Source organism: Coloeus monedula (genome assembly GCF_965178545.1).
Source record: "Coloeus monedula genome assembly, chromosome: 10".
Lineage (NCBI taxonomy): Eukaryota > Metazoa > Chordata > Aves > Passeriformes > Corvidae > Coloeus > Coloeus monedula.
The window spans coordinates 10,787,498-10,805,896 of NC_138790.1; the positions used below are offsets into that span (position 1 = coordinate 10,787,498).

Sequence of the window (18,399 nt, forward strand, 5' to 3'; positions counted from 1 at the left end):
TTACAAATCTTTTGTCTTAATCAGTGTAACCAAAGGTTTATCATCTGGGCTGTAATCTTCATAAGCAATGGGGGTTGCATCATACATTGCAGGTCGGGATTTCTTGCCAAATCTGGAAATAAAAGAAAACTTTTGGTGACCAACAGAAATATGAATGAGTTCATAGCAACAATGCAGTGAGTTATGGCCTGTGATCAGAAACAAAGTCAGAGAGCTTATATAAACTCTATATAACAAAAGAAATCCCAGGAAAATTAAGCAAAAAATGGTCAAGTATTTTTTCTTATTGCCCTGATGCAAAGAAAACAGTACAGAAAACACAGAAACAGAATTATTTACGTAGTCATCCACACTAAGGATTTTTATGCACTTATGGACTGTATTAAGCCTATATTAATTTATGTTGTGCACACTGGAAAGTGGAATTCAGAAAATTCAGATTTTGAGGCTAATATTTAGCCCAAATCAAAATTAACTTGATTTTCTTCCAAGACTTTTGTGCAGCTTCATGACTTCCAATTTCATTCTTGCCTGTTTTCAGTGATCTAGAATTGCTGACAAAAATGAAATGGCTGAAAGCATTATGATACATATGGTGAAAATTTCATTTTTCAAAGTACTTTAGCTGTGAATAAGGCCACACTAGATTCATTCCCATGCATGAATGTCTGTCTTCTTCTATAGATTATTTTAATAAATACAGACAGATCACATTTGCTCATCACCATCACGATGGATAAACCTGATTTTCTACAAATGAGGTAAAATTTCAAGAATAGAACGAAGGAGTCAAGTTATGGCATTTTACTACATCAGAGGCAGCACTGAATTCTGAATCACCCTTTCTCACCATCACTCTCAAGGGTTTAAAGGAAATAGAGCTTTGCAGAGATACAAATGATGGTGAACATTCTCCAGAGATTTAAGTAAAAGTCTATCTGCTCTTTCTGACAGTAGAGAGCACATGGCTTGTTGCACACAGTGAAGCAGGACAAAATCTATTTTCTCATGTAGGTCAGGGTTGACATGTGCCCCTAATTAGAAAAGGCTGAGAAGAGAGCACAGCACATGTGCAAGTTTTTTATGGCCTGGTTGAGCCACTGAGCTGCTCAACCACATTGCTTTGATCAGGTGGTTCAGAAGTCAGTTCCTGCTCATAACAGCAAACAGAGATCTCACCAACCTCAGAGGTTTATGTCAAAGACAGAAGTGTTAAATGGGAGCTGTGTTCAATGGGTGTGTATCTGGGAGGACTGCACAACACTGCTATGCTATCTAATTGATGACATAAAGGAACACACAAAGCAATTATCAATACAATCTGCAAGAGGCAATGATTCAAGGGCTAATCAATAGTGAAAAGATGCAGGTCCCTGCTACAGACTGTGCTGGATCAATTAACTGCCTGATTACAGCAAAAGCACATACAAGCAAGCGAATAAAGATTTTTTCCAGGGCAACCAAACACAAGATTATTCATCTAACAAAGAGTATACACTGTATGGAGAAATCTCGATCCTGGGAAGCACTGAGTGTGGAAAAAGACTGCAGGGACATGATGGATACTCATTTTAACACTAGCTTCAATGCCATACTGTGACCAATTATGTGCTTGGGTTGGTAAACAGTGTAGCAGTAGCACTGGGGAAGTTCTTCAGGCTCTACATTGAGCTTTGGCATATCCATTCATGTGTGATGATCGTGTTGTTCCAATGTGTACATCAGAAATACTTACCAGGGGCATAGGGATCATCACAAAGTAAAGTACATGAAACAAGAATCAGAAAATATATTTTGCAGTGAAACATTAAACAAGAGAGACCTGTGTAGCTTGAGAGAAACTGAGGGTTCCGTGACAATTCTGAGGACAGTACACATTCGTTGTAGGAATTCTTGGCAAAGGCAGCTCCATGTGTGTGTGTGACAGACACTGCAAATCATCGTCATATTTGGAATGGTCTTGCTCCTCCACTTCCTTAGAACAACATTTCAAGAAATGCCTAACTATAGAGAGTTATTAACCTCAACAACTCAAGGAGAAGACTTTTGAGAACCCTGGACAGCTGAACCCTGAGGAAATGGTATCTTCCAACTTCTGTGGACAGGCTGAAGTTCAGAGTTTCCCCAGAAACAAAAGAAAGAAATCACATGTTGCTACTCTGTTCAAAACCAGCAACTGGCAAAGGAGTCCACAAAAAAAGTTTAAACAAGAGACCAGAAGTTTAAAAAAAAGTATAAAGCATATTGAGAGGAGGAAGGGATTCTTTTGGCTTTCACAGGAGGAGAATGAGAAGATTTATTTCCTCTGCATTATTCAGAGAAAAGGTCAGGTGTGCAAGTGGCATTACGCCTTGCTTAGAATAATTGAGCTGTAATCCTAGAGCTCCCAGAAAATTAACCCTGGCAAAGGATGTATATTAAGCAATTGGCCAGTGATGTAGAAACCAGAGGCACAGGCACGTGTGATTACATTTTACAAAGAGGCAGCTGACTGAAACCTATGCCAGGAAATGGTAAGAAATGAACTTGCGCTGATGCTCATCTGATTCAGAAAGCCTGGGACATTGCAGTCCCACAGAGCCAGCTCCAACACAGGAATGGGGAGAATGTGCAGTGGAGAGACAGTGACCCTGCTGTGACAGGATAACTTAATCAGAGTCTGATGAACTGGACTCTTCAACTGACACAGAGACAGGACAGGTCGGTGCGTGAAAATAAAAATTAAATGAACTATGCTGTAAGTAGTGCATGAAGGCTACTGATATCTGGGCACACACAGAACTAACTGCAGTACAGTCTGAACCAGATCATTCATGAACTCAGTGTGAATGCTTTTCTAAAGTGAATGATTCTATTTCAATAACAGATCTTGGTTCCATTTCAATGACATCTTATGGCTGCCATAGCCAGTGGTCAAGTATTTCATTACGCTGTTCTCTTCCAGCTTTAAAATGTATAAGCTTTAACATAAAAGGAATGTTTCTTTACTGTCTGCATAATGAATGCTGAAGAGAGCTGTGCTTCACCTGCTCGGAAAAGTATCTAGTTCTGATCTGCTAATCCTAGGAACATTCACTAGAAGTAGACATTTATTAGTAATGATCCTTGAGCACATTGGTTTTGTCTCACAGGAAGTACCTTGATTAGTAAAGATCAAATTAGAAAAATAATTATCTAGGAAAAAAAAATGCTGAAAAACATTAACAAGTAATTTAAAAATAATTTACTGAATAGGCAACAGGCATCCACACCCCCTGGACACCTGCTGACTTTACCAGAAACCTTACCTTTAAAGAAAATAATCTACTAACATTTCCCTAGGCCTCCATTTTCCAAAATTACTAGCAAGTTTTGGTATCTAACTGTGAAAGGGAATTATTTTCTGAAAATGCCAAACTTTCTGTTATTTGAAAGTAGATTTCTTAAATACAGTAATTCTGAAAAATCAAACCTTTATATAAGTAGGTTTAGGAATTTATGCAAAAATAACTATAAAAGTTGTGCTACTTTTTCTGGATTGAAATTACCAAAACAATGGTTTATATCTTTCTGAATCCAAAATATACACAACAATCTCCACAATAAACCTCCATGAATTACCTGACCTGGCAGCTCTATCTTGGATTTTTATAAGGCATCATATTCTTGGAGGCACCGAAAATTATTTGGAATGAAAACATTTCTTTTCATTTGCCTTAAGTAGAAATACCTTTTCCAAGATAGGCAAACCCTTAATGGACAATAATGCAATTTCTAACTACATAATATGCATTTGACAAATCATCATTAATCTATCCCAGTCTAAGAACTTTTTTGAAGCTGGAACACTTTGAAGGGCTACTACCCAAGCTGTGCTGTGACTAACTGAGCCTGTGGGAACGCCTCACCCATTTCAGATAATTTCGATGACTTCAGCAGTGGTACAATTTAACCTATTTCATTTTCACTGAAACAGAACTGGAGCATTCAGAAAATGAATTACCAGCAATCGCCAACCAATATGCACACATTTCTCCATGTCAGTGCACAGAAACATGTCTCCCTCAGTTGTTTTAAGAGCATTTTAATGATAACACACATGAACACTCTGTTGGAATTTGAAGTGTTCTTGACAAATTGAAGAATTGGGAAAAAGGAACACTAAAAATGAAAGTTCAACCCTATTAAGAGAGATGTCAAACACAGAAGAAACCGTACTGACTAGGGAACAAAATGACACAGAGTATCTTGGGAAGAGGAAAAGGTCTAACAGGTCACAAAAGTATGTCATTTTTCACTAGAAAGGAAAAAAAAAAAGAAAAAAAGAAAAAAACCAAGCAAGTTTCCTTTTCAGATGTATGAACAGGAATGCCATAAATAAGATGCAGGAGGTGATTACTCAATTTATTTGGTGCACATAAATCTTCAGATAGAGGACTACTTCCAGCTTTAGGGGCCCCTCTTCAAAAAAAAAAAAGAGAAAGACAATCTGGAGTGTGTCCCAGGAAGACAATAAAGAAGCTAACATGATCTGGGAGGAGATACTGAAAGAATGGGTTAGTTAAATCTAGGAAAGAAAACAGTTGTTTTGCTTTGTTTGTTTTTATCATTAAAAAGTAGCGGGGGAGGGCTCAGCATCTGATATACAAGTGATATGAACAGCCTGACAAGCAGTAAGAAAGAAGCAGCCTAGTCCATAGCAAAGAAAATCCAGGCTCAATTTTAGGGAAGCCCTTTCTAACTCTACTCAACTCCTTTGAAGTTTTTAAACACAAGTGTTGGCAGGGAGCTAGGTATATTTAATGCTGTATCAGTGCCATGGCTTACACTTGAGCTCTCAAATCACTTCCACTTCTACTCTTATATTATTCTGACACTCAATGCAAGGGCTCTATTAAATTTCAAAGTGAAAAAATTACTGTCTCTAGGAAAGCAAGTAAGAAAGGCAAATTGGAGCACAAAAATGAGCGATGTGAAGAGATTCTCACTGAATAATCTGGTAAATTAGTCACAAAAATCAATGTGCCTTTGCTATCTGATCATATTACTTGTGTGTAGCAGTTAAAGAATCTTTACATCCCAAACAGAAGATCTGACAGGCTAAGAACTCTGCATATGTCCCACTTCACTAGTTACACCAAATAAAGTCAGAATAACTCCCACTGTTTTCAAGGAGTTTTGCTGTACTATCACACTTCAGATGAGAGCAGTGAGCAGCGTTGGTGATCCTGTGTTTTCCCAGCAAAGCAGCCCATTCACTCTGCCAACAGCACTTAGGTGCACTGTGCATGAGTGAAACTACACATCAGAACAGATTCCTAGGAAATCCCCATCCCCAGCACAAACCTGGCGTGTCGGATGGAAGCAATAGCACTACTGAATTCACTGTCAATGCTCCTACAGTTGTAAAACTCTTCATAGGCTGGCCTGGAAGAGCCCTGGTACTCGATGCGGCTGATGCGGCAGATCCCCACGATCAGGATGATCAGCATCAGGACAAAGGCCACACACAGGGCCCCGATGATGATGTAGAGGGAGTGACGAGGCATATTTGTTAGACTCTCTGCCATGTGCCCAGACTTCCACTGCAGATCTGCCAAGAAGAAATAAAAGGCTATCATTAATTAATAATTTATATCCGTCCCGCTGAATAGAACTAATTTATTATATTCCTTTTCAATATTTCTGACTTTTGAAGCTATGGAGATAGGTAATTTGAACCTTCCCAGGCTCTGTTACCAATACACCGCCATGCCTAACATGCCACAAATTTGAATAGCACTATGTTGAACCTTCACCCATTTTTTTCTGTTGATTTTTAAGGTCATATGGGAACACCTATCCAGTTTGATCTCCTGTATAACCCAAGTAACACAAAATCATAAAATTATTCTTGCATTATGTTATTTTATGCTATAGGCTCTCTAAAGGCAGGCAGGTTTTATGCAAAAGCTTCTAGTAACCCACCAATCCTCTGTGCAGTTTGTTCTAATAGTGAAGCCTTCCACTAAAATGTGTTATTTAACATGTATTAAACACACTTGGTTTTTAATTTGAGACACAGACTTTCTTATGCCTATCTACACCAGCCTGCAGAGACTTCAGCATTTCAAGGACAAAAAGGACACCTCATAGGGTCCTACAGTAGTAAGCCCACTAGAGTCTTTTCCCAAGCATAATTTCCCTGAGATTCTTAAAGCAGACCTTAAAGTAAAGCCAATGTTGCTAAGGCTTCTTGTATTTATGTATTCCAGATCTTCTGTATAAATATTCTTGATCCCCAAACCATAGTCTATCTATGCCAAACAGATTTTCTATCAATTGCCTATGTCCTCAGATTTGTTTCTCTCTAGAATGGGTCAGAATATTTCTAATTAATGTTTCTAATTAAGCTGTACTTCCCTCCAGGGTTGCTTTTTGGCAGTCTTTTAAGCCTATGGTCTCATCTATTATTTCACAACAGGAACAGACTTGAATCATACTGACTATGGAAATGTAACACTCTGCAAAAATTATTTCTAGTAAGTGCCTGTTCCTTTTTCAAATGTACTTCTTCTTTGCACTGATTTAGAAACTCCCTTTACTTAATCACCAACAGTCTGGCAACAGGGCTACCAAGCATATGCTTTGGGAGGTTAAGACACTCTCAGAAGCCACCTCTCAAGGCTGCTGATGATGGCAGATAATTCAAGCACCTGAGTTGAAATCGCCAGTTTAGTGGCATCTGTGGAAAAAATCTCCATCTATGGTAGAAATACAGGGCATGTACAAGGACAGGAAATACATGAAATCCATTTTAGAAGGAGGTGGTGAGAAAGCCTGAAGCTGTAACATGTGGGATTCAGCTGGGCAGAGTTTGGAGAAATGGCTGCTTGTTCTCACAATAGTGAAAGTTGTCCCAGACCACCTCTCAGCTCAGGGTGCTCAGACTTTGTCCACAAATGTGAGCTGAGTTTAAGGACTGGCTGTTTGTTTCTCTTACCTTCTTCGGAGGTCAAAAAAGTTTTAATCAGCCTGAATCATTCAGTGATTTAATATTTCTAAAGTGCTGTTACTGCAGTTTGCCCAGTCAGGATACAAAGGAGGGAATACAGCTGTGCTCTGTGCAGTTTGGGATGGGCTTCTATTTTTGTTCTGAAGCACATTTGTCACACGCAGTGGTTTCTGTCAGGCTGTCAGACTAGGCTGAATTCAGATCTAATGTGTGCAGATATATGGCAAGACAGTTCTGATTTAGATTCCATGTCTTCCATCTCTGGATGACAAAGATGAGAAAAATTTCTTCCTTTTTTCCTGGCCATATCCAAATACAAAGATTAACAGCTTATACTCCAAAGATCAGAAATAGTATATGACAGCTCGAAATCACAGTATTTTCAGTTGGTATATTAATGTTCATAAAATTAATTAAGAGTAAGATTTCAATGCACAGCACGGTCTGTAGCAGAAATTCTTCATAATGTCAGTTTTCAAGTAACCACATGGTCTGGCATACCTCAGTAGCTACATTAACAATTTAAAAAGTGGTAAAGGTATTAACAAATAACTAGCAGGCATTAGAGAATTCATATGAGACATTTGTAAGCATTTTTACAGTGAATGCTCCATTAACTTTTTAGGCAAATGCATTTCATTTTGAAAGGAAGAATATCCTCTTTATAATTAAGACCAATTTAATCCTATTTAATTGGAATTGCTAATACTGGTAAGGACTATAAGATGATATAATAAATATCACAGTTCATCCAGGCAATGTACATCTTGTCTAGTTTGTTGTATATACAGCACTTAGAAATTAAAAAGAACAGTCTGACAAGAAGATAACCCTGAAATCCTGTTAAGGTAGTGACTTCAAGCAGCTAAACCGGCTGGTGAAAAAATGGGGAACTATAAATAGGGTGGATCTACAAAAAAAGATTAAGTATCAATAGCCTCCTTCATGGCCAGTAACAGAAAATCACAAAGGATAAAATGTGATCTATTTAGTCAAATGACTCCCAAACACCAGCTTCTTGAGAAGCCTGGTTTTGTGTCTTTTTCTAGCATTCAGGGGGATGGTCCAATACAAAGTCAGCATGCAGTGTTTAAATGTCATTTCCATCACATTATTAACCACTATGTACAAACTGCTGAAAGAATATCATAAATATTCCAGGAGAACTGGAAAGATGAACAGAAGCAGATTTACTAATAGATTCAAACTTTAGACGTCAAAGAAATCCACTGCACCATTGTCTCAACTCCAGTGAGATCAGAAGTGCTGCAACTGTTCATAAAAGAGCTGGATTTGGCGTTTCTAGATATGATTAGAATTAAGTTCCCATCAGTTTTTCAATTCACAGCTCAGGGAAAGACAGCAAGTACAAAGATCTTCACATGGCTACACAGGTCTGTAGAAGAAAAATCTGCAGATCAAAATACTTTAAAATTCTTTCTGCAAAGTGATTTCTTCAAAACTCAATCCCTCTCTGTTTGCATAATCCTTTATAAACATGTTAAAACCCGAGTTCTTTATGTAAGCTTCCACAGCTTTGCACATAAGGCACTCCATTGGTTAGAGAGGCTGCATGTCCATGGATATCTGGTTTGGGGCAGCATGGTGTCCCACACAAAACACACTTTTACTTTGATGCAGTGGCAAAGTGACTTGAATAGCAAGGGAACATCAGACATTTGCTGAAGTGAAGCTTATTGAAAAAAAGACTGGTGACCCTCAAATTTTAAACGTAATCGTTCTTTAAAATGTATTTTTTGTGGCTATAAGAAGGTTTTCATTCAAGACCAATCCAAATCAGAATTCTTTACACTGCATTTTTGTATCTCCTCTATTATCGTTATTATTACATACATGCACTCTTTTAGCTATTGTCATGGGTTGGATAAAAAACTCAGTAATTTCAACCTCTTCAGTCGAAAACAACTGCCACGAACAAGGCAAGGTTGAATATTTCTGGTTCAGAATCAGCCTTGCAGTGTTACTAATGCCAGTTAACACTCAGGTAATTCCCTGCTTTCTGTCTTAGCAGTCAAACATAAAAGAACTTGCATCCCCCCTATTAAAATGCCCTAGGGTATATTACCATGTCCCGCAGCCATAGGGAGGAGGAGGAGAGAAGATCCAGCAGGCAGGAATTGTGCAGCAAGATTGATTTATTTAATTATTTTACAAACTCTTTTATAGACATTTTTCTTCATAGTCTAATTGGACAAGGATCAGCCACCCCTTGGGGGTGATTGGCTAAAATCCTAAAACACCCACTGTCAAAATATTTTTCTACTGTACCATAAACAAGACTTCTCAAGGTTGCAGGTGTTTCATTGTTTACAGAACTCTGCTACCTCTTCTGTGAGAGAGTAAAGTCTCTCACGGACTTAGAAAATAGCAAGAAAATCCTTGCTAGCAGCATTTTGTATCCACAACCCCCTAACAGGGGAAAGAAGAAATAATTGAGTAGCTGGACAGTAGAAGAGGCTCCTTCCATCCTCTTTTCTGCTTCTCTCCTTTTCCCATATGTCTATATGCACTTCACTGTGTATCTGTCGTGCAAACAGCTAAACTGTGAGTGACTAGAGCATGACAGCCAGAGCACCCCAGAACATGCACCACTGAATTCCTATAGCACATCTGCAGGCTCAGAAAGCATGCAAGCCTTTGTATCCTTTTGGCATTCCATAACATAACAGAAATGTAATTGTTACTTCACCAAGGGTGAAGTAACTCCAGGAAGTGCATTTCCAGGATGATTATTTCTTTCTCCAAGAACTAAACCCATCTGTCAGCCAACTACTTAATAGCAAAGGCAGGCAGAATTATACTGCCTTGCTGATCAACTTGGACATGCATGTTGCAGTTGTCACCAACATCAGCCTTGTCAGCAGAAGCTCATCTGAGCATAATTTAGCATCAGCAATATGGCACACAGACAGCACACAGTGTTGTGCTCCCAGCGTCCAGTGGCTCTGCACCACCCAGGGAAGCATGTGTGCCATTCAGAGAGACAACAAAAAAGGCAAGGCTGTCACCATCTCTGGGCTAGCTGGCAATAGTCTTCTGCAGTCTTTGCTTACAGCAGAAAGGACTGAAACTGAATGTACTGCGTTAAAGTAAGGACTAACATCAAGAACATCAAGAGCAGAATCCATTTTAAAAAATTGTCAATATGTTTAAAGTTTAAGTAAAAGAGAGTAAAAAAAAGAAGGTTCACATGCTCCTTATGTACATGAGATACAGAAAACATTTTTTAATCCAGCCTTCGTGTTTGTTTTAGCAATCTATCACCCATCCCTGCAACCTTAACTGTGCTAACAAACCTGTGTACCTGTATAATGACTTGAAGGGATCTATGACCACAGTACCTGGGCATTCAAGCAGTTAAACACACTGTTGAATTCCCTAGCAAAGACAACATCTCTAGCTCAAGAACGAAACATCAGGGAAGTACAAAGCAGGTCTGTGAACAGCAGAACTAATGAAGCCTAATTTCCATTTTAACTCTTCTACAGTTGGGCTTCATACTTTCTGCCTCTCCTGGACTCTCCACTGTGCCATAAGGATGCCCTTACAGTGAAACTTCTCTCTGAACTAAGAAACAAGATCACAGTGAAGCTGTTCCTTCCAACCAGTGGAACATCTCTTAAGTCTTACTGAATGCTTTGGAAATATTTCGTCTTGGAGCCCTTCTTCTCTCTACAAAATTTGGTGGAAATTAGCCTATGGCTGAAAAGTTATTCCTGAAAAAGTTGGTAAATTCATGCACACACAAGTCACAGCACAATTACACAGAACCAGTTTCCTTAGGTAAGCGAGTTCCAAGTTGTTTTGCTGAAACATCACTAGAGCTGCAGGTGCTCAGAAGCCAATACAAGCCTGTTAGGACCATGCTTACAGTGCTGTGGAATACACTTGACCCAAAGTGTGAAGGGAGGCTCCAAAGCATGAGCACAATTAAAAGGCAAACTGAGTGCCCAGCTCTGAGACAGCAACCCTGACAATCTAGTCCGACACATCTCAAAGTAGGGTGCCCAGAAACAGAAGTTTTTAACTTTCACAACAACTTTTGAAATGCTATGGCCAAAAATAAAATGAATTTAACATGATTTTAGTAATTTACATATCATTCAGAGTATTTGTGCAGACAGGTATTTAGAGATAAAGAGAGATTTCTTTAATATACCTTATCATTTTTAGAAATGTTTAGAGAACTACAAAACTTACGTATTTCACAGTTTGCACCGACCCATCCATGAGGACAATGGCAGGTGTAACCACCAGGCTGATCTATGCAAGTTCCAGCATGGTGACATGGGTTGCTGTCACAGTCATTTACATCAATTTCACATTCTTCACCTTACATACAGGAAAAAAAAAAAGTTATGCATGGCAAGTGCCTGACATAGCAAGTACCTCCTCAGTCATTTAACTTCTCTCTTGCTGCAAAACACCTTAGAGTGCAATACATCTTTATTCTCAGAACATCAGAAGTATTCCAAGAAGGAGGTATTACCCTCATTCAACCAAGGTGAAAACAAAGCCTGAGAACTAAGGGACTTGACTAACCTCACTCAGACTCTGTCTCATTTCTCTAAATATAATTTCCATCCCAAGAAAATGTGCTATAACAGATGATCATGGATATTCTCATATACTATACAATAATGTAGATAATTGGTGCCTGAGGAACTGACACTGTACAATAGAAAGCTAATCCTTTTCCAAAGAATGCCCTTTAATTAGCACAGATCAAAAAGTACAATTTGATCTATAACCTAGCTATGGATGGGTTTACCTATTACTCTCACATTGGATATTACCTTACATGACTAAGAGAACATCAGGTTGCAAATTTTCTTGACATCAGACATTTGGATTTCACCCATCACATCAGTCTAAGTACGAGGCCAAAGTATTAAATGGGTTCTTTACCAGCCTCTGAAAGTGTAAATTGATTCTTAACAAGTACTTTAGTGTTTTTAGGAATTACATATTAAGATAATGGAATAAGCTGTTTCTTGACAAAGGTCACTGTTAAAACATTTTCTAGTTTCAACAGTGTCCAATTAGTATATTGGGTTACCTGGAAATCTTCAAAATGCTATTTTTAAAATGCAATCTAGTCTCAAGTAAGGTCATAAGCCATGCTAAAAAGCTGTTAGCTTAGTGAAGTCTCTTTAGTAACAGGCTTTTTTTGCTACAACGTTCAAAGCAGATGTAAGTAATACCAAAATGTTTCATTCTCACTAGACTGATTAATTCCTTCCTTGAAGAGACACAGTCGTACTTGGCATTTGTTTTCCTCTAGACACGGTGAACAATGACAACTGGACATTCTGTGTAACACACAAATCACTTGCCTGCATATCCAGGTGCACAAATACATGTAGCATTTAGACCTTCGCTGTCACAAGTGCCACCGTTCTGGCAGTTGATGTTAACACAAGGATCTTTGTATAATTCACAGTGCCTTCCTGTAAAAGGAAAAATCAGTAATTGCCATTGACATGACTGATACTGGCAGCATGGAATCAGTACATGTGATAACTTGACTTCACCTGGATGAGTGTGCAGACTCCAAACCTGTACTTCTGGGCTAGTGATGCCATAACACTAAAGCCATGTGTTTCATGCTGGCTAAACTTTTTACACACATGCCTCCTCTCTGCTCTTCCCACAGGCCATGGGCTAGGAGAAGTACCCACACTCTGATTATTAAAAGAAATACAGGAATATCGACTATCTCCCAGCTCCTTTGGATCCTTGCAGCAAAGCCACTTTTCATCAAAGAGGTGATAATTGTGTAACAGTAGCTAGAATGATAACATGTTTTAGCTTTAATGCTGTACAATGTCAAAGCACTGTAGAAGCATTAAGGTACTGTCTGCTTAGAAGAACTATTGGATGTCTATGAAAAACCATATAATGAAGCATAAACTGATCAGTTATCTAAAATTCTTCAGTAACATGTAAACAATAATTGTCTTGACTAGGAATTTTATGTAATAACTTATTTAATAACATACATAAGGATTCTGATGCCTCTCATTACCTATTGCTGGAAAGTAATTTAAAAAAATTATTCAAATGTATAGTTAAAAATAAATAATTGGATGGCTCTACTTCATGCACTACCTTCACTCTTTCATGCCCAGTGTAGGCTTGCTAATCCAGCAGGTTTGCCTTGCAGAAGACAGTGCAAGCTGTACCTGGCATACAAAACATGTAACACAGTGTATTCCCACAGCATATAGGGATGGGGAGAGAGACTCTAATGCTACGGCTACATGCATCATTTTCTTGAGGTCTACTGTTCAGATAAAACTTATTTTTATATATATTTTATATGTATACATACAGACACATACTACAGACCTGCCAAAATCATTTTGCTGACATTTGCAGTGTTAACAGCAAAAAGGCAGAGCACTCGTTGAGCATCCTGCAGGTGAGGACCCACAGAGGCAGCAGCCCATGGGGACCTGCTGGCACAAGCTCCAGTCCTGCCCATCCCTGAGAGCTCATCTGTCTGCCAGCCAGGGGGTGTGGAGGCAGAAGGGGCACTGCAGATGGGCACCACTGGGGTGGTGCCAAGACTGAGGCCTCTGATGGCCACATCATATCTTGAGATGGGTACCTCGGGTCTATTCACTGGTGCCACTGGACACCTCAAGTACTGGAATGATGGGAGCTCAGTAATCAGCAAAAGCTGCTTACAGGCCCAGGTGCCTTGCTTTCATTTACAGCACAATGTGCTGTGCACACAGTGCTTCCAGCTGCACCGACAGGTCCAAGGAGAAGAGAGGATGAACATTATGGTGAACATTATGGTTAAGTGCTCCTTAAACTGTCATGAAACGCTGAGGGTCATTTCCTCACCAGGCCTCTAAAATGAAGAATTCTGTATCTGTTGTCAAAGAGTAGTGCAATCACCAGTGTGAAATACATATTTAGCCTCAAGCAGCTGTTAAGAGAGCATTACTTACCAGATATGGATTGATATGCTTAATGAGAAAATGCCGGAGCAATGTTCTTAAAACATAGTAATTCTGTTTAAAATATTTATTTATTTTTAATCCTAACAGCATATAAAATTACGTTCAAAATGTTCTCACAGCATGATTCAACACAGAATACACTAAAAAAGTATCATTTTAGCCCTCCCCAGAAGGACTTGTCACAGACCACTGATATGTGTTAATTTGTTTGCAGCTGAAATCTACTGTGAGAGAAAGGATTTTGTATAGCCAAACAGACACTCTTCTCATCTACTTTATAAATTACTTAAGAAATGCCAAAGATGGATTCCATTTGAACAGAGATCTCAGAATAGCTGCAGTTAACATGGAAAAGCAGTCACAGACCTATTACTCTCTCTGGGCTTTACCGTCTTCTAAATGAACACTACTACTCCTTTGTGCTAATCTATTTCAAATACTAATCTTTTGTTATTATGTTTTTAGCTCACTTCACTGGAGAAAATTAATAAAAAATAACCTGAAAGCTCTCCATGTAAAGGCTCCAACAACTGATGAAAAGTCTATTGAACAGTTATGTTTCCTTTTAAAAATGCATCACTTTCTAATATAGCCTAAAAACTGCAGAAGAAACTACACCTGAGAAGAACAGAGAGAATCCATTTGTGCCCAGACAAGGACATGCACTCCTCACAGAGAAGCTAAATCTGAACTATTCATTTGAATAAAGATTATGGGATCAGGATCAATACTGAAGTTTGTCTCTGCTAATTTTACATGAGGGATATATTTCTGCTCAGTGGAGGATATGGTATCTCTCTGTAACAGAACCTACCATAAAAAATACAGAGAACAACGGCAAACCCCAGCCTACCTTCGTATTCAGCAAGGCACACACACTCGTAGCTGTTGACGAGGTCTCTGCAGGTGGCTCCGTTCTGGCAGGGTGCAGACAGGCATTCATTATATTCTTCCTCACAGTAAAGGCCGTGGTAACCTAAATCACATGAAGAGGAAACAAAAATAGCTATGAAACACTTCCCAGTAAAAATTAACAATTAGGCAACTATAGACCGTGGGCAGATGCTTGCTAATTTAAATATACTGTGCAAACTGATATATGTTAAGACACTGATTTTAAAGGCATCTGTTCCCAAGGTGAAAATTACCAAGAAAATATTGGAAGCACAATGTTCTGAGAGAATTCCCTGCCCCTGTGATAAACCACAGGTGTAAGGATGGAGGCTGGTGGCAGAGGCCAGAAGCACCAATGTCAATACCCACACTCTGATTGTTAAAAGAAATACAGGAGTATCGACTATCTCCCAGCTCCTTTGGATCCTTGCAGCAAAGCCACTTTTCATCAAAGAGGTGATAATTGTGTAACAGTAGCTAGAATGATAACATGTTTTAGCTTTAATGCTGTACAATGTCAAAGCACTGTAGAAGCATTAAGGTACTCCATCTTTACAGTATTCCCAAGCCACAGGCAGGTATTATGGGCTGATTAGGCAAACATAGAAAGCGGAAGCAGAGAAAAGCTACACAGCCTGTTAACAGCCACTGAGTCATTTGTATTATGAGATAAGAAAAAATGAGTTAATCCACTTGAAAACAGCACCTTTTTCATTAGTTAGTGTGCGACACAATCATGAGTCTTAGCAGTAGTTGAAATTACAGATGTAGTGTAGTCTATGATATAATACCATGCACTGGAAGAGTGCTCATGTGCTTATTAAAAATTATTATTATTATTAATTATTATTATTAATCAAAAGCTTGATTTCCTTATTACATAAAAAAAGCATTAGATGAATGAACGTACAATGAATAAATCTGCAATGGGCATGAATAAAGATGTCAGGAAAAAGGCCTAAAATATAAAGTGTAGATTCTGCAGTATGATTTTACTTCTTAAAGTAATCTCTAGTTAGTAGCAAAATTCATAGATATGTAAGGAGGGTCTCTTTCATGAACAAAGACCCAAAGAGGGGGCAGATTCTCATCTTAGTAAGTGGCAATCTTTATTCAGTATCCTGGTCTAAATTTTTGCCAAAATTCTCATAGAATCATAGAAAATAGGACAAATGCTGCCTTCAGACACCATTTTCATTCCCCCTCTCCCTCCCTATTATGGATAATTCAAAACAAAATTTTACGAAGATACAACTGTTAGTACTACTCAAGATGTATAGACAATAACATCCATTATGATTCTCAAAAAATTGTCCTTTCATAGGAAATAGTTGGACTAATAAGTTACTAAGAAACATTTCGGAACCATTTTCTCCAAAGCTGTCAGCCAGGAAATACAGAATTAATTATGCTAAATGTTATGGGTTTTCTTGCTAGCCTACAATGAAGTTTATCGAGCTTATGATTCTATGAAATATCCTATGTAATGAGATCTGTAGCCAACATACAAACCACCAAAATCAGATGGGAGAATCAGAAAGAAAAACAGATGGGAATTCCCAGTGTTTAACACTGATGTAATGAGATATTCTCAGAAAAAATGTTTTCCACTTCTCACCTTTCTAAGAAAACGAAGGGAATTTGTGACTAAATAGCTGTCTGGTTTCCAAAATCAACATGAACTATGGTATCCCCTCCTCAGGCTGCAGCCAGTCCATGCTGCACACTACCAGGGAAAGATGTTTTCTCTCTCCACGAGAGGGCAGGTCTCACCCCCACACAATTTCACCCTCATCTTCACCCTGGGGCCAGCAGCTTCCTTCTGCTGGAACTGTTGGGATGGAAAACGTTCTGCTGTGGGACCACCTGAGGGAAAGGCATGCTTCTCCTCAGGGAGGCAAGAGGCACCTTGTCATTCTAATTGAGCATTTCTCCTTGTATTACTGCTTTTAAATTATACTGATGTATAAACCCTGTAGTATACTGAATTCATATATATATCTTCAAAAAGACTACATAAATAATCTCTGTATTTTTGTTGAAGAATTTAGATTGAAAAAGGAGAATTTTTCATAAATAACTTCAGAGTAATGGATTCTAGTGTAGTTGCTTCTTCTCTTTCTAGTAGTGTTACGATTCTGCTGCTTTTATGTTCACAGCCAATGCCAAATGCAGCTCTTTCCATCTTTCGTGGTGTGCAACGTTTCTGTGCACATATTCAGAAAGAAAGAATACCTACATTATCAACACTTCTCCAGCTACTGTGTCCTGAACAGGATAAAAAAAAAACCACAGTAGGCATTACAGCTTCAAAAAAGGGCAACTTCTTTTTCTAGGTCACTTGAAATTGAAAAAGCCTTCAGTAACAGCATCTTCATGAAGGTCCAGTTCTGATGTGCTCTCTTCAGAGGCTGAGGAATGGACAGGGAACCTAAAAAGCCCTAAACCAGAGATGTCCATATGTTACCCCTTTTTCCTCTACATGACCATCCCTTTGCTACTGGTCTTTACAAAAGCAAAAACAGATCTGTTGCCATTTTCCTCTTGATCCCCAAATTCTTCTTCCTCTTTCTTAAGCAACAGGAAGGCTGCCTTGAAGAGAGCAGGTTATTTTCCTGATGCTTTCTGGCATAGCCTTCAGTTACATGCTGAACTGCACTGTCTTTGCACATGGCTGTTAAAAACTGCAGAAGGAGAAAATGGGAAAGGGAGCACACAATGTGTGTCACACGGGCTGATGAGGAGAAGACAGGGGCTTTGTCAAAGCCTTCAAGAGCCAAAGATACAGCAGAGTAATCTCTCAAGAATATCTGCTTATTTTGTTAACTATCAGGTTAACAAAAGAAAGAGGCAGAAGTTTACTCTCCCTTTAGAAATCAATAAAGAACAAAGCTGAAAGCTTTTTAGCCTTTTTAGACACTAACTCCTCAACAGTGATTCCCTGGGCTTATCCATACTTAACACTTCACCCAATCAGGGCAGCAGAATACAAAATCCCATCTTTATGGGAAGGCCTAATGGGATACAATGCAAAACAGCTCTATTTTGCAGGGAACAGCATCAGTCCATATATATAGCTGTTCACTAACACAGAGTTCATGTTATATAGTCAGGAAATAAATGTGTTCAGCGAAAGTCTGAACTGATACAGCAACTAAATAAGAGAAAGAGAGAAGAATGCTCCAGATAGCAGGAAGGTAGGAAGCCATGCTCACCAGCCATGGCCAGATTGCATGGAAGGTTGTCTTAATGTAGAAGTGGAAACAAGATGAGAAGCAGTAACAGGCTCAGAGACAGTAAGGAACTGGAATTAACCTAAAGTCACTTCTTCCAGAGCTCACATACCCTGCCCCCATTACCAAATGTGGGCAGAGAAAGACAGAGAAAAGAAAAATTGCCACTGCTGCAGACAAATGTTGCACTGGCCTCTGCAAAGGCACTAAAATAAACCTATGCTCCTAGAACCATCTATTAAGCTGCATTAGCAGTAAAATCAAGGGAACATATTCTATGGTACTACTTCTAAAGTTACAGCCA

At 38.8% G+C, this 18,399-nt stretch overlaps 1 protein-coding gene across 1 annotated transcript in view; it reads right to left on the bottom strand.

Annotated features, from left to right (window-relative positions):
• DNER (delta/notch like EGF repeat containing) overlaps positions 1 to 18,399 on the bottom strand; it is a gene marked incomplete at both ends in the record, with an annotated part of 114,935 nt that continues 96,536 nt past the window's right edge. The window contains 5 exons of the mRNA XM_082287803.1: positions 1 to 112; positions 5,326 to 5,572; positions 11,195 to 11,326; positions 12,331 to 12,444; positions 14,822 to 14,944. Coding sequence (XP_082143929.1) covers positions 1 to 112; positions 5,326 to 5,572; positions 11,195 to 11,326; positions 12,331 to 12,444; positions 14,822 to 14,944 — 728 coding nt within the window. The remainder of the gene's footprint in view (positions 113 to 5,325; positions 5,573 to 11,194; positions 11,327 to 12,330; positions 12,445 to 14,821; positions 14,945 to 18,399) is intronic.